This window comes from Epinephelus lanceolatus, chromosome 17 (assembly GCF_041903045.1).
Source record: "Epinephelus lanceolatus isolate andai-2023 chromosome 17, ASM4190304v1, whole genome shotgun sequence".
Classification (NCBI taxonomy): Eukaryota; Metazoa; Chordata; class Actinopteri; order Perciformes; family Serranidae; genus Epinephelus; species Epinephelus lanceolatus.
In genome coordinates this window covers 42,334,112-42,351,638 of record NC_135750.1, presented here as the reverse complement: position 1 = coordinate 42,351,638, position 17,527 = coordinate 42,334,112, and the positions used below count along the sequence as shown (strand labels likewise).

The 17,527-nt window shown below is 40.6% G+C and overlaps 1 protein-coding gene across 2 annotated transcripts in view; it reads left to right on the top strand.

Annotated features, from left to right (window-relative positions):
• The first annotated feature begins 1,581 nt into the window (after nt 1–1,581).
• The window catches only part of LOC117248027 (uncharacterized), a 62,585-nt gene continuing 46,639 nt past the window's right edge, over nt 1,582–17,527 (top strand). The window contains exons 1-2 of one of the 2 annotated variants that reach the window (XM_078160827.1): nt 1,584–2,449; nt 7,622–8,185. In XM_078160827.1, coding sequence (XP_078016953.1) covers nt 1,870–2,449; nt 7,622–7,689 — 648 coding nt within the window. In that variant the 5' untranslated portion in view covers nt 1,584–1,869 and the 3' untranslated portion in view covers nt 7,690–8,185. Of the gene's footprint in view, nt 2,450–7,621; nt 8,186–17,527 lie in introns of those variants that run through there. The other variant, XM_078160826.1, reaches the window with a different exon arrangement.

The following is a 17,527-nucleotide window of genomic DNA, read 5'->3' as shown; positions in this document are numbered from 1 at the left end:
GAGTCGTCTACCGCAACATTGAAATCACCACCAACAACAAACAGCAGGTTAGGATATTTAGATAACCAGGATATAAAATGTGAACCCAGAGTGTCAAATAGGAGGTCATTATCAGTTTTGGTATTAGGAATTCCTACATTAACACTGAAGCTGGGGGTGGTGCCATGAGGTAGTATGACACAGCTGCTGATATTCTGATATAGTCCACCAACTAAATTCCAAAATTTGATTCCAAAACCTAATTGTTAAAGAACTTGGAAAATAAATGGGTGCTCTACGGAGTCAAACGCTTTATAGAAATCTAAAAAGAAAAGAAAACCATCATCTTCAGTTTGGTTTCTATATTTAATAATGTCCATTACCAGCCTTATATTATTGTGGATTGATCTTCCTTTTAAGAAACCAGACTGTGTTTCTGCAATAATATTTGAAATCCCTGTCTGAAGACGAGTGGTGAAAATGTAGGTAAGTAGTTTATAATCAGAATTTCTAAGAGTAATAGGCCTTCTGTTTTCAATAAATCTGGGGTCTTTGCCAGGTTTAGGAATTGAGATGATAAGCCCATGTCTCATTGTGGGTGGAAGTATACAAGTTTCAAATATTTCCAGAAAAACTTGATGTAGCAGTTCTTTTCTATCTTCCCAGAAATGTCTATAAAAGTCTCCTGTGAGGCCGTCTGAGCCAGGTGCCATGTTAAGAGAGAGGCGGCCAATTACTCTGTCCAGTTCAGCAATTGTTATTTGATTATCACATGTTTGTTTGAAGCTATCTTCAACTTTGGGAATATGTTTTTCTATATCCTTTAAAAATTTATGGCAGTCTTCATTAGAAAATTTAGAACTGTAAAGCTATTTATAGAATTTAAGGATTTCTGAGGAGATTAATTTTGGATCTGTGGTTTCTATATTATCAACTATCAAGGAACTGATGTTATTTTTCCTTTGTCTTCTTTTTTCAAGACCGCAAAAATATGCTGAGTTTTTTTCCCCCTCCTCTATCCATTTAGCTCTAGATCTAATAAAGGCCCTTTGTGCTCTTTGAATATACATTTCATCCAATTTAGGTTGAAGATTTAGTATTTTCTTATTATCGTCTTCAGTAGGGTTGAGTTTATTGCAGTAAACCTTTAACTGTTTGATAATGTCTAGTTCCTTTTTCTCGAAATCTTTTTTAATTTTTTTACTGAATGAAATGGTGAATTGGCGTATTTTATATTTTAGAAATTCCCATTTTTTGACAGGTGTTGTTAATTCTTCCGAGTTTATAATTTCTGTAATTAGTGATTTAATCTTTTGACAGTAATAATTATTCTTAATTAGACTAGAGTTAATCTTCCAATATTTGTTTGAATAAGTTCTCCTGTTGTTAGGCTTCACATATAGATAGATAACATTGTGATCAGTCAGTGGAGCGGCAGAGACATCAGAGCTGAAGTCATAACATAGCAAGTGGTTTGCAATTAACCAGTGGTCAATTCTAGATTTATAATTGGAGTTGGACCATGAGAATTTAATTATTTCTGGATTTAAATGTCTCCAAGCATCAGTTAGGCTTTGGTCATTGCAAAAGTTAGTAGTTTCTGCTTCCGGCTTTCTTACAGTGCAGACGCTCTGCTGCTTGCGTTTCGCTTTGCTTACATTCTTTTGTGGATATACTTGTTTTTTCCTGCTTAAAGCTACAGAAATAGATCCTGGATACTTATAAATCATTGGGATCTCAATTTGTGAGAGATACAGAGGACTACTGCCATATTTTCACCACTTTTTCACAACTTTAGTACTGTGTGAGCAGGGCTGAGGCACAGTGCAAGCCTGAGTGGAGCCGACTTGTGAAGCAACCTGTAGCAACTTAGCTTGGTTTGCTAAGCTAATGGCTACATCCAGCCCTCCCGATGAAAACCAGCAACTTGTTAAGAAAGACAGGATCATTGCCAACCTCAAGGAAGACATCCGAAGGCTGTCAGCGGAACTCAAGTCCCAATCTGAGCTGCTGACAAACACCCTGGACGTGGCTCACGAGCAGTCTCTACAGATCGCCTCGTTAAAAGCTGCTCTTCAGGACACAGTAGCCTGGGATCCTACCTCCTCTCCTCCGCAGCCCAGCAGTTCAACGCCCCGTCGTAAGCTGCAATGGTCGGAGGTGATGTTACGGAGAAAAAAAAGGACCTCGCTCGGCGTCGGTCTCTCATCCCACCTCAGCCTTTCCAGCAGATTTGAGCCTCTGTCATCACGGGTCGAAGCGCCGGACTCCGATGAGCTCAAGGATGATGCAGCCCGTCCCACGTCTCCCCAGTCCTGGAGTCATCCTGTGCCGGCAGCTCCCATCTCGGCAGCTCCCCTCCCGGCTAACAGCTGGCAGCCTCCCCGCGCTGACAGCTCTGTGTCCCCCCTCGCACACACCACGGAAACAGAGCGGCAACAGAGGAAACAGAGTCGCTTAACTCATAAAGGTGAGACTATGAAACTGAGCAATAACAAAGTTAACGGGTCACAAGCCAGTGCCAGGCCAAGAGCCAGAGAGCATTCTGCCAAAAACAAAGCTAAGAGGATAGACACTATTCTGATTAGGTATTTTATAACGAGGCAGGTGGAAATAGCCAGGACTGAAAATCTAAGCAACAGGTTGGATATATTGACAATTTTAATATTTTTTGGGACATAAAAAGCCGCTTCATGTCAGACGGGATTCACCCAAACAACCTTGGCTCCAGATATCTTGGCTGCAACATACGTCACACCATCGAGTCATCTTATCAGAACATATGTGCACTGATAAGCAGGAAGGTCAGCACACAGGGAGCAGACAGACAGACAGTTACTGCTCCAAAAACAACAACCGCCTCCCATGATGATGACGTCATGGTCTGTGACTCTGTCCTCCACATTACAAGAAACCTGCAGAGATTGTCTCTGTCCCAGAAAGAATGTCAAGAAAAGAAGAGATAGGACAGTCACCATGCCGCTTTCCCCCTTATGCCGGCAATGTCACTCAGCCGGCGGCATGGCGAAAATAAAAACAACTGCAGAAAATCAAGGACAGTCAACCCATCAAATCTGATATGTATCTCATGTCAAACACAGTCTGTCTCTAAACTTATGCCAGATAACGTTTCACAACTAGCACTTCTAAATATCAGGTCTCTGGCTGGCAAATCCTTCTTAATCAATGATTTTATTAACAAGCACAAACTTGATTTTATGTTTTTAACTGAAACTTGGCTAGGTCAGGAAAATAGTGCAGCAGTTTTAATTGAGATAGCCCCTCCAAATTTTAGTTTCTTTAGTGAAGCAAGAATACATAAGAGAGGAGGCGGAGTTGCCACTCTGTTCAAGGACAGCTTCCAGTGTAAGCAAATGTTTTATGGTCAATTTGACTCCTTTGAATATGTTGCCACTCAGTTAAAATCCCCCTGTCGAGCAATTTTAGTGACCATCTACAGACCCCCCAAATATGATGCAAGGTTTTTTGATGAGTTTGCCAAATTGCTGTCTATTGTGTGCATGGAATTTGACTGTGTTGTTTTAGTGGGAGATTTTAACATTCATGTTGATAATCTTTCAGATGGGTGTGCTAAGGAACTGTTAAATATTCTGGATAACTTTGGGCTTTCTCAGCATGTCACAGAACCAACACATAACAGAGGACACATATTAGATCTAATTATTTCCAAAGGTCTTAATATCTCTGAGGTTGTGGTGAACGATGTCGCTTTATCTGACCATTACTGTGTTTCATTCAAAATGACCACCCTTGCTAATCCTATGAAAAGTGAAGCAGAGGTGATCAGAAAGTGTTATATAAATGATAACACCTGTGCATTATTTACCCTGTGTTTTACACCATCACAAACCCTGCCCTCAGCTCTAGTTGATGACCTTGTAAGCAGTTTTAGTTCCAATGTTATGACTGTTATTGATTCTATCTCCCCAGTTAAGACCAAAGTTATGTCAGGCAGGAAAAAGGCACCCTGGAGAAACGCCACACTGGTTAAAGAATACAAAAGAGTGTGTAGACAAGCTGAACGCAGGTGGCGAAAAAACAAACTCCAGGTATATTACGACATTTATAAAGAGAGTCTTCACAACTATAACCAGGAACTGAAGAATGCAAGGCAATCATATTTTTCAGAGATTATCAATAGAAACAGTAATAATGCCCGCACACTTTTTTCTGTAGTGGACAGACTGACCAACCCCACAGCATCACTCCCTCCTGAACTACTGTCTAACAAGTCATGTAATGACTCTGCAGCCTTCTTCACAAACAAAATATTACAGATAAGACAGGCAGTGTGCAGCTCCAGCTCAGGAATGATAACACTTGTGCCTTCCTGTCTTCCAGTTAATCTAGGACATTTTAGCCTCCTAGATTACACAACTCTAACAGAAACGGTTTCAAAATTAAAGTCCACCACATGCTGCCTTGATATTCTGCCTTCACACTTTTTTAAAACCATTTTTAACTGCATAGCTCCAGATGTACTGCAGATAATAAATGCTTCTCTTAAAGCAGGCCAGTTTCCCCAGGCCTTGAAAACTGCAGTAATAAAACCTCTCCTAAAAAAATCAAATCTGGACGCCACAACAATTAGTAACTATAGGCCAATATCAAATCTGCCATTTTTGGGGAAAATCATTGAAAGGGTTGTCTTTCAGCAAATCCATACTTTTATGATGCAAAACAATCTTTTTAACACATTTCAGTCTGGATTTCGGCCACATCACAGCACTGAGACTGTACTTATCAAAGTCTTAAATGATATTCATCAGAATAATGATGCATGCAAATCCTCTGTCCTGGTATTACTAGATCTCAGTGCTGCATTTGATACAGTTGATCATAATATACTACTTAGCAGACTGGAAAAGTGGGTGGGACTCACTGGCACTGTGCTACAATGGTTCAAATCTTACTTACAAGATAGGGACTTTTTTTGTGTCAATTGGTAACCATGAATCTGAGTGAACTATGATCACATGTGGGGTTCCTCAAGGGTCCATTCTCGGACCACTTCTATTCAACATCTATATGCTACCCCTAGCCCAGATTATGGAACATCACAACATCTCCTATCATACGTATGCCGACGACACACAACTCTATATCTCAGTGTCATCACACGACCACAATCCCTTACTCTCATTGAGTAACTGTATTCATCAAAACAATGACTGGATGTGCCAGAATTTTCTCCAGCTAAATCCAGAAAAGACAGAGGTATTAATTTTTGGCCCTAGAAATAGGGTGGCCATACGTCCGGATTTAGGCCGGGCAGTCCGGAATTTAAATGCCTTGTCCGGCGTCCGGCGCAGCCTCAAGCCAGACGCTTATTTGTCCTCCTTTTTGGAGTTGCACCTGAACGCAACGCTGCATATCGTCCAATGGTGTAAGACTTTCGGTTAAAAAAAATTGATTAAAAATGATTGGTTAAAAGCGGTGTCACTCAATTCTCCGATTTCTCATTGGTTGAAAATGTAAACAAGCCGCCCCCTGTTCCCAGGCGCTAGCTGTGTCACTCATCTCGTTAACTGAATGTTAACATGCCGAAAAGACGGACCTCATTTAATGCCGAATGGTCAAAAGAGCACACGTTTGTCAGCAAAAGTAGCAAAGACGATTTGCATGCGTATTGCACACTTTGTCGCTGTGATGTGGACGTTAGCACACAAGGAAAGGCGGCCATTGAAAGGCATGCTAGCAAGGAGAAACATAAATACAACAGACGGGCCGCGGGCACCTCCTCCCTCCGGTTGTTTTTTCGGGAAGCAACGTCATCGCCTGAAGATGACAAGATATCCGCTGCAGAACTTTGTAAAGTTTATCATGCAGTCAAGCATCACCAGTCATACAGGAGTGTAGACTGTGGAATTAAAGTTGACCGAGAGACCTTCAGTGACTCATCTACAGCTAAGGGGATGACTTGTGGAAAAACAAAAGCTAAGGCTTTGTGTGAGAATGTCCTATCGCCGTACTCTGTACAAACACATACAGATTACGTCAAAGAAATCAATCTGTATTTTTCTGTGGCAACCGACGCATCAAACAAAGGTACGACCAAGTGTTTTCCAGTTGTACTAAGATACTTGCACTTTGAGGAAGGCGTGCAACATGTACTGTTGGATTTTTACAGTGACAGCAACGAAACGTCAGAGGCTATAACAAACCAGCTGCTTGCTAAACTGGAGAAGTCTGGTCTAAATGTGCAAAACATGTCTGCTTATGCAGCAGACAACGCCAGCGTGAACTACGGAAAACACAACAGTGTTTATCAGAAGCTGAAACTGACACAAAAGGATGTGTTACCTGCAAACTGTTTAGCCCATATTCTCCACAATGCAACACGATATGCAGCAGGCAGACAGGATTTTGATGTTGAAAATGCTGTACTCAAGGTTTACAGCCACTTTAGTGTGTCAGCAAGCAGAACAGCACAACTGAAGGAATTCTGTGAGTTTGTGGAAGCAGAAGAATGCAATCTGCTGCGGCACATTGTGACAAGATGGTTGTCCCTGCTTCCATCTATTGATAGAATGCTGAAGTTCTGGAAGCCCCTGACCAGCTACTTTCAGAGTCAAGGTGAGGAGGAATGCGGCAAGATTTTGTGGAAATGCTTTGGAGAGGAAAACACCGAAGTATCTGAGACATATTTCCTTTTCCTCAGTCACATCCTGAAACTGTTCTCAGACACCATCGAAGCACTTGAGGCCAAATCGTTCAGCATAACATCTGTGTTTAAGGTAATGACTGAACTGAAACAGAAACTTGAGAGAAGATTGAAGGACAGGTTCTTTGGCTTCATTGTGAACAGCAAGCTCAAGCAGCTATCCCCAAACCAGGCAAAGAAATGTGAAATGGATTTCCTTGGTTTCTATGAAAGAGCCAAGAAATACATAAGTGAAAGATATGACTTCTCTGAGAACAGCTTTCATTGCAAAGTGGGAAAGCTTGGCCTCACAACTGCTGTGTCATATGAAGAATACAGTGATGTTGTCCAGACCTGCAATCTGAAAGACATTGATATGGATGGACTTTATGAGGAATATGCCATAGTGGAAGCTTCCCTCAGCTCTCCGGAAATGGAAGGTTGCCACAGTGTGGAGCGGTATCTGAAACTGTTTTCCAAAGTAGATGTACCACTTGTGAATCTCAGGAAGGTCAGTGCCTACATTTTCTCCATCCAATGCAGCAACGCATACACAGAACGAGTCTTCTCAATGATGACATCTGCATGGAGAAATGAGAGGAACCGTATGGATGTGGACAGCGTAAAGGCAGAGCTCCAAGTTTGTGTAAACTTCACCTTTCCCTGCACAAGCATGTACCAGAAGTTCCTTGGAAACAAAAAACTCTTGGATGCAGCCAGAAAAGGGCAGAAGTATTGCAGGTAGAGAGTCAATTATTTGGTGAGTACAATATTATCATCTTTTTGTTTGTTTGTTGTATACTATATTTAATTAAACAAATATACACTTAACACTTCTGCCAAATTGATTGTAATGCAACATTCTGATTTTATGCATGGGCTTTATGAAATGAGTATGTACTAGGTTTAAAACAATACAGACTTTTGAAGGTTGATAACAGTATTTTGGCTATGTTTTATGTGGACTACCCTCTGCAGGAGATGGAAAGACCCACAGGCAGTGGAGGCTTGCCTATGAGGACCCTGGAGGTGCTGTTGTCTCCTGAGCTGCTGCAGCAGGTGAAGGTGGATTTTGCTGAGGGCTGAGGCCATATTGAAGAACAGGATACTGAGGACAGGGACTTAAATCAGTTAAAATACAGGTGGACTGCAGCTGCACACACACATACATAAACACAAATACACTGCAGACATGTCCCCAAAGGACTGAATCACTGTGGAATACACTGTGGACTTTTCAGTTCAATATTTACCCGTTACATGGTGTTTTTTCTTCTTACTGTCTTTTGTTGTTTACATAAAAAAAGTTCTATATGCTTATTAAGAACTGGAATGTATATTTTTTGCATTTATTTATTTATTTTTATGTAAATTTAATTTGCACATTTAAGGCCATACTGTAAATGTTCTGCTTTGTGGCACTGCACTTTGCAAGACAGATGTATTGAATAAATACAAATACTGTGAACAAATACTTTTCGCCTTCTCAGGAATATTTTTTCCTCTTCTGTTACACATACAGTACAGGCCAAAAGTTTGGACACACCTTCTCATTCAATGCGTTTTCTTTATTTTCATGACTATTTACATTGTAGATTCTCACTGAAGGCATCAAAACTATGAATGAACACATGTGGACTTATGTACTTAACAAAAAAAGGTGAAATAACTGAAAACATGTTTTATATTCTAGTTTCTTCAAAATAGCCACCCTTTGCTCTGATTACTGCTTTGCACACTCTTGGCATTCTCTCCATGAGCTTCAAGAGGTAGTCACCTGAAATGGTTTTCCAACAGTCTTGAAGGAGTTCCCAGAGGTGTTTAGCACTTGTTGGCCCCTTTGCCTTCACTCTGCGGTCCAGCTCACCCCAAACCATCTGGATTGGGTTCAGGTCCGGTGACTGTGGAGGCCAGGTCATCTGCCGCAGCACTCCATCACTCTCCTTCTTGGTCAAATAGCCCTTACACAGCCTGGAGGTGTGTTTGGGGTCATTGTCCTGTTGAAAAATAAATGATGGTCCAACTAAACGCAAACCGGATGGGATGGCATGTCGCTGCAGGATGCTGTGGTAGCCATGCTGGTTCAGTGTGCCTTCAATTTTGAATAAATCCCCAACAGTGTCACCAGCAAAACACCCCCACACCATCACACCTCCTCCTCCATGCTTCACAGTGGGAACCAGGCATGTGGAATCCATCCGTTCACCTTTTCTGCGTCTCACAAAGACACGGCGGTTGGAACCAAAGATCTCAAATTTGGGCTCATCAGACCAAAGCACAGATTTCCACTGGTCTAATGTCCATTCCTTGTGTTTCTTGGCCCAAATAAATCTCTTCTGCTTGTTGCCTCTCCTTAGCAGTGGTTTCCTAGCAGCTATTTGACCATCAAGGCCTGATTCGCGCAGTCTCCTCTTAACAGTTGTTCTAGAGATGGGTCTGCTGCTAGAACTCTGTGTGGCATTCATCTGGTCTCTGATCTGAGCTGCTGTTAACTTGCGATTTCTGAGGCTGGTGACTCGGATGAACTTATCCTCAGAAGCAGAGGTGACTCTTGGTCTTCCTTTCCTGGGTCGGTCCTCATGTGTGCCAGTTTCGTTGTAGCGCTTGATGGTTTTTGCAACTCCACTTGGGGACACATTTAAAGTTTTTACAATTTTCCGGACTGACTGACCTTCATTTCTTAAAGTAATGATGGCCACTCGTTTTTCTTTAGTTAGCTGATTGGTTCTTGCCATAATATGAATTTTAACAGTTGTCCAATAGGGCTGTCGGCTTCTGCACAACACAACTGATGGTCCCAACCCCATTGATAAAGCAAGAAATTCCACTAATTAACCCTGATAAGGCACACCTGTGAAGTGGAAACCATTTCAGGTGACTACCTCTTGAAGCTCATCGAGAGAATGCCAAGAGTGTGCAAAGCAGTAATCAGAGCAAAGGGTGGCTATTTTGAAGAAACTAGAATATAAAACATGTTTTCAGTTATTTCACCTTTTTTTGTTAAGTACATAAGTCCACATGTGTTCATTCATAGTTTTGATGCCTTCAGTGAGAATCTACAATGTAAATAGTCATGAAAATAAAGAAAACGCATTGAATGAGAAGGTGTGTCCAAACTTTTGGCCTGTACTGTACATCATGATATATCATAGATAAATTGTCTTATGATGAACAGAGTATCTCAGAATCACTGTATCATGATACCATTGTTATCATGTACAAAATTGTATTGTCGTGGGGAGTACACTAGAGTTGTATGTTGCGATTTTTCTTTCCTCACTAAATGCCGCAAAGTGTCCTCCTTTTTGGTGTTGTGGAAATGGCCACCCTACCTAGAAATGAAACGGCAAAGATCAGCGCCCACCTTGGCTCTATGTCATTGACAGCTACAAATCAAGCTAGAAATCTTGGTGTTATTATTGACTCATACCTGAACTTCAACAGCCATTTAAAGTTTATTACTAAATCTGCCTATTACCACCTGAAAAATATAGCTAAAATTAAGGGGTTTCTGTCTAAACAAGACATGGAAAAACTTATTCATGCATTCATTTTTGGTAGGTTGGATTATTGCAATGGCTTATTTACAGGCCTTAACAAAAAATCAATCAGACAGCTGCAGCTGATTGAGAACGCTGCCGCCAGAGTCCTTACAAACACCAGGAAACTGGACCATATTACACTGGTCATTAAATCGCTACACTGGCTTCCTGTGAGTCAAAGATTAGATTTTAAAATCTTACTGCTGGTCTACAAAGCCCTAAATGGTCTCGGACCAAAATACATGCTTGATCTGCTGGTTCCCTACGAAGCATCCAGACCCCTTAGGTCATCTGGAACAGGTTTGTTGTGTGTTCCAAGAACAAGAACCAAGCAAGGTGAGGCAACATTCAGTTATTATGCTCCTCACCTGTGGAACAAACTTCCTGTAGATCTGAGGTCTGCTCAAACTGTCAGCTCCTTTAAATCAGGGCTAAAAACACTATTGTTTACTGAAGCATACTCTTAGATTAAATACTTACCTGCTGTATTCTACTGCCCGTACTTTTTAACTACACACTGCTGATTTATGCCTTTTATTATTCTACTTCTTTTTTTATCCTGACTGTTCAATGTATTGAGCCTGTTTTTATTTTATGTTACTGTATTTTATTATTATCACTATCATTCTCAATTTCTATTTCCCTTTTTAATCGACTGTTTTTATTGTTTTAAATTGTCTTGTTGCTTTTAATGTCTCTGTAAAGCACTTTGAATTACCTTGTGCTGAATTGTGCTATACAAATAAACTTGCCTTGCCTTGCCTAAAAGTGTTGTTTGGATGACTTGCAGAGAATCTGGAAGGAAATTTATCATAAAATTCATCATGGACTAAATTAAGGTCACCGCCAATTATAACATTATCAGTTGAGTGCGTTGATTTAATATTATCTAATTGTAGGCCAATTTGTTCAAATAGGTTTTTGTTTTCAGTGCTCCCGTTGTAACCATAAATGTTGATTAAAATTAATTTGAAATCATCAAGGGTCAGGATAAGCATCAACCAGTGACCATTAACATCTGCCACATGAGAGATAACTTGACTTTTGAAGTTTTTCAGTAGGATGGCGACCCCTGCTGATCTTGAAGTGCCATGGCTGAAATAAACTTCATCGCCCCATTGTTTAGACCAGAATGTGACATCTTCAATCTTGGAATGCATTTCTTGGAGAAAAATAATATTAACATTTTTCCCTTTACAAAACAAAAAAAAAAGCTTTTCCTTTTGGTTATGTCTCTTAGACCCCTTGCATTAATAGACATGAGAGAAATGTCTTTTTTTAAATGGAACATATAACACAAAACAAAGAAAGACTGAGATGAATTACTTGAACTGTTTTAGAACAAGAATAAGATGTTATCTAAAGATACTGTACCTTTATGGTAGCAAAACCCTGAGCATATTAATTGCTTATCAAAACTCACTTGCTTGTAGGATCAGATATCCCAGGTTATTTTGACTATGGTGTGACTCTCTGTCCATTAATGAAGGCATGGGGCCCTCGGAACATAGTCTTAAGTCCTGCCTTCCTCGCTTGCTCAATTTTTGGCCATACAGCTTTTCGTGCCTCTCTGTCTTCTTTGGTGAGATCTTCTGCAAAGCGGATGTTGAGCTCCTTGCAGACGGGGTGATGTTTGGTGATACCAAGTTCAGCTTCAAGAGGTAGTCACCTGAAATGGTTTCCACTTCACAGGTGTGCCTTATCAGGGTTAATTAGTGGAATTTCTTGCTTTATCAATGGGGTTGGGACCATCAGTTGTGTTGTGCAGAAGTCAGGTTAATACACAGCCGACAGCCCTATTGGACAACTGTTAAAATTCATATTATGGCAAGAACCAATCAGCTAATTAAAGAAAAACGAGTGGCCATCATTACTGTAAGAAATGAAGGTCAGTCAGTCCGGAAAATTGCAAAAACTTTAAATGTGTCCCCAAGTGGAGTCGCAAAAACCATCAAGCGCTACAACGAAACTGGCACACATGAGGACCGACCCAGGAAAGGAAGACCAAGAGTCACCTCTGCTTCTGAGGATAAGTTCATCCGAGTCACCAGCCTCAGAAATCGCAAGTTAACAGCAGCTCAGATCAGAGACCAGATGAATGCCACACAGAGTTCTAGCAGCAGACCCATCTCTAGAACAACTGTTAAGAGGAGACTGCGCGAATCAGGCCTTCATGGTCAAATAGCTGCTAGGAAACCACTGCTAAAGAGAGGCAACAAGCAGAAGAGATTTGTTTGGGCCAAGAAACACAAGGAATGGACATTAGACCAGTGGAAATCTGTGCTTTGGTCTGATGAGTCCAAATTTGAGATCTTTGGTTCCAACCGCCGTGTCTTTGTGAGACGCAGAAAAGGTGAACGGATGGATTCCACATGCCTGGTTCCCACTGTGAAGCATGGAGGAGGAGGTGTGATGGTGTGGGGGTGTTTTGCTGGTGACACTGTTGGGGATTTATTCAAAATTGAAGGCACACTGAACCAGCATGGCTACCACAGCATCCTGCAGCGACATGCCATCCCATCCGGTTTGCGTTTAGTTGGACCATCATTTATTTTTCAACAGGACAATGACCCCAAACACACCTCCAGGCTGTGTAAGGGCTATTTGACCAAGAAGGAGAGTGATGGAGTGCTGCGGCAGATGACCTGGCCTCCACAGTCACCGGACCTGAACCCAATCCAGATGGTTTGGGGTGAGCTGGACCGCAGAGTGAAGGCAAAGGGGCCAACAAGTGCTAAACACCTCTGGGAACTCCTTCAAGACTGTTGGAAAACCATTTCAGGTGACTACCTCTTGAAGCTCATGGAGAGAATGCCAAGAGTGTGCAAAGCAGTAATCAGAGCAAAGGGTGGCTATTTTGAAGAAACTAGAATATAAAACATGTTTTCAGTTATTTCACCTTTTTTTGTTAAGTACATAACTCCACATGTGTTCATTCATAGTTTTGATGCTGAAGTGTCAAAAATCGGTGCCTGGAAGTGGGCCTGTAGGCTCCCGACCTTGAACCTCTTGTCTCTTATCAGGTGTCCTCAGATGTCGTATTGGTACCTTAGGCTCAGCTGGCAAATACTTAAAGAAACACTGGAAACAGGCAAAGTCCGATGCAATCAAGTTTAATGTGTCGACAGGCTTTAACACATACAACTTAGCGAGTCAGACTCCGGAGTGTGACTGAAAACCTGCTCTCAGGACCCTGGCTTATATGCTGGTGGAGATTCAAATGAGTCTCCACCTCTTTTTGCTAATCTTTCCCTCTTAAAACCAATTCTATTGGTGGAAAACCTTTCTTTGTGTCCAATTCTGATTGGGCCCATTTTTAATGGTGTAATGCAGCCTGGAATTTCCCAAGTTTTCTTCTCTTAGGTCTGGTTTCGCTTTCACTCTATTTTTAAAAAACATGTGTATTTTGGGGACTTTCTATACAGTCCTCAGTGCTCTCAGTCTTATGCAAGGTGAACCTTTAGAGTGCAATCTGTGAATGTGTATATGTATTACGGCATTTGAGTATGTGTTTCATCGTTCAACAAGATACAGTGTGTTCTTTCAGTAGGTGCATACAACATGATTACATAGTCTGGTGCTATGGTGCTATGAGTACTTTGACACATACAGTAATGTGTTATCATATTTAAATGTAGATCAAAGAACTTTATAATGCCTTATACATAAAAACATGATTATATGAGTTTCTTAATCAATTTATACATCTTAACCTTACTGTTTGATCTGTTGGCACAAACTTTTACACTACAATGCCTTCAGTGAGAATCTACAATGTAAATAGTCATGAAAATAAAGAAAACGCATTGAATGAGAAGGTGTGTCCAAACTTTTGGCCTGTACTGTACATCACATGAAAGCTGCTTCATGACCTGTCTGTCAACAAAACCTGCAATATAAACCAGAGCATTCTCAGTTAGGCACCCAAAGCCAGTTGGCAGGTAGGTGTGGTCCAACAACACACTAACACCACACTCAAATAGAGAGGATGCAGTGTCAGCCTCTGCAGCTGGCACTACAGATGACATGTCCACAGCTGACAGAGACACTGTGTCATCCTGTGCTCTGACGTTGCCTGTGTTTCCTGGAGAAATGCCGCAGGGCACCATGAGACGCCTGAAGACACTCTGGAAGTGGACCACACTTGGATTGTTGTTCCATCCACCTGGAATTTATACAAGAGATAACATAGTCACGTGTTTTTTTAACCAAACAAAACAAAACCCTCTGTCCTTATAGGATTGTGCTCTTAAACATCAGCTCTTAAACATCAGCTCTTACCTGAGGCCCTGATGGCATTAAAGAGGAGCTCCAAATGATCCTGGCTGAAGCGGTATGTGCACACATACCGTTGGGACTGAAGCAGCTCTGGTATCATCAGGGTCAGTGTCTCGATGTTGATCAAGAAACCAGTCACAGACAGGTACCTTTTGAAATATAGAAGAACATCAGTATGCAAACACTTGCTGTATAAAACCATCAACTCTGTCCTATCATATCAAATAATTTCAAAGTAATTATAATTGAACTTGAACACATGCAAAACAGAATAAGAACATTGAAGACTGCTGAGAGCTTTTTTTTGTAGTAAGTAGCAAAAAACAGTGCATGCAAATACTCAAAGATATAATGTAGTAATGATGTTGATCTATACATTTAATATATTACCAAAACTTACCTCTGATATGAAGTGCCCAACATTTTTCAAGTAATGAACTGGACAAAGGTACCAAAAAGAACACCAAACTGGAACAGCAAGCAGACGTTTTTTGAACACAGCGTCAAAGAAAATGAAATGAACGTAGAACTCAACACAACAGAAGTTTTAAAGAGTAAATCTTTTTCAAACAATTAATTATGTTTTTCTTTAGGTTTATATTCCTCTGGTTATTAATTGTTCATGTTTAAAGGCCCTGCAAAAGAACAATTTACTCTTTAAAACCTTAGTGAAAGTAAACACCTCTAACAAACCATTCTAGGTATAGGTATGCTTACTTGTTCTTGTTTGTCATGTTTGTTTGTAATACTGATTTCGATTATAATTTATTTTACTTTAGCTGTTTACTTAGTCCAGTGAGATGATTGATGTTAGGAAACAAGAAACATTCACCAACATGTAAAAATCAACACTGCAAATATTTTCCCTGGCACCAATTGATGTTACTGTTTAGGAAAATCTTTGCAATATATATAAAAATTTCTGGCCTGATAGTGGCATCTACCTTACTTATGGATATAAGAGAAAAGAAATAATCATAATACTAAAAAACCTCTTTGAGCGATGAAGTGGAGTGCCATCATTCATCATTAACTTTGTCAAGTAAAGCTGGGCTTTAGTCATGAACTCTAATGTCTCTTTCCAGTTGAGGAGACCTAGTGGAGCTTTAAAGCCTTTGGCATGTGGGTTCCTACTGTTCATCACATCAAACAATCTGTCAATCACCTGAAACACAAATATTAGGTTACTGTAGGTCCTGGAGAAGGTTTTAGGGGTCCTAGAGGAAATTTTAGGAGAGATGGAGCTCTTGTGCCCATGATTACTGTAAGATAGCACAATTAATTACATTAGACAAAAAAATTCCATAACTTTTCCAAAATATTCGATGATTTTACTTAATTCCATGACTTTTCCAGACCTGGAAAATTACTTTTAAAAATTCCATGACTTTTCCAGATATTAGTTGACCTTGGGAATCCTGATAATCTTATGTGAATTGACTAATTGTTGCAGCCCTATTTTCCTATACATAACATTTACACAATGCTGAATAGTACGAGTACTGAGGAACTTTTCAAGAATTACCTCAATGAATTCGACTGTTGGAGAACAGTCCTTGAACTGTGGATACCCAGCTTCTTTCACCATTTGCAGAGCTTTCCCCACTGACCGGCTCAATGTCTGCACTGCCAGAGACACCTTCATTTTCTGACTGCTGAAGTTGATGTGTTTTCTTGTTATTTTGTTGGCAGCATGAAGACCCTCTTTTTCCTGTACATCATTTAGCTCAGATATGTGGCTCCATCTCACAATACCAGCAGGACTGATGATGGAACTGTATGCTTGTAACATGTTCCTCGCCAGTTTCAACATGTGACATGGGTCCATCATGACGAACACATTTTCCCCTGTAGATGGGTGGGGAAAATATGTTTTGAGAGGCTCTAGAGGGTTCAGCTTGAGCTGGCATCCCAGCATGGTGCACATGTTGATGTTGGCCAAATGTCCATCCATAGTTATACACACCACTTTAATCCCTCTTTCATGTAGTGCCTCCAAGGCATGCTACAGCAAAACCTTTTGGGTGTCTGGTGTCAATGTCTGGATAAAGAAGTACGCAATGGGCATTTTCCAGTGGCCTTGCAGTCCAACAACCATAAAAACAAGGGCTTCACTTACCACACTGGTCTCATCCATTCCGTCTCCAAGATTGACAAAGCCTGTCATTTTTTGGGTGTGAGAGTCATACTGAACCTGCCTCCTGATGGCCATGCCATCCATCATAAGGCACACTTCACCGAATCTTGCCGGATCGTCATTTTTTAGTTGTTGCAGCATATCTAAAAGTGAAGTGTTTAAGCCAGGCTTGGCGTCCACAGTCTGCAACCACCTGTTTCAGGTAAAACAATAGATAATGTGTAAACACCACAACACATGCTGACATATAACCTGTTATATTTACTTTTGACAAGGATGAAGGCAAGTTTATTTGTATAGCACATTTCAGACACAATGCAACACAAAGTGCTTTACATTAAAAACAAGATAAAATGAAAATAAAAAGACAAAATGTAAAAGCAACACAAGGCAATGTAAACAAATTTTAAAGCTCAAATTAAAAAGACCATAAGACAATATGTAAAAGCAACACAAACAGACACAATAAATAAAACAGTAGAATAAAAGTTACAGTGCAGTGTAAGATATTGATCACCTGAGAGGTCTGGATGGTTCATAACGTAGCAGCAGATCAGAAATGTATTTTGGTCCTAAACCATTCAGTGCTTTATAAACCAACAGCAGTACTTTGAAATCAATTCTTTGACAGACAGGAAGCCAGCGTAAAGACCTCAGAACTGGAGTGATATGATCCACTTTTCTGGTCTTAGTGAGGACTCTATTATCTACTTTTCTGGTCTTAGAGAGGACTCTATGATCTACTTTTCTGGTCTTAGAGAGGACTCTATGATCCACTTTTCTGGTCTTAGTGAGGACTGGAGCAGCAGCGTTCTGAGTCAGCTGCAGCTGTTTAATGTATTTTTTAGGGAGACCTGTAAAGACACCGTTACAGTAGTCCAGTCTACTGAAGATAAATGCATGGACAAATTTTTCCAAATCCTGCTG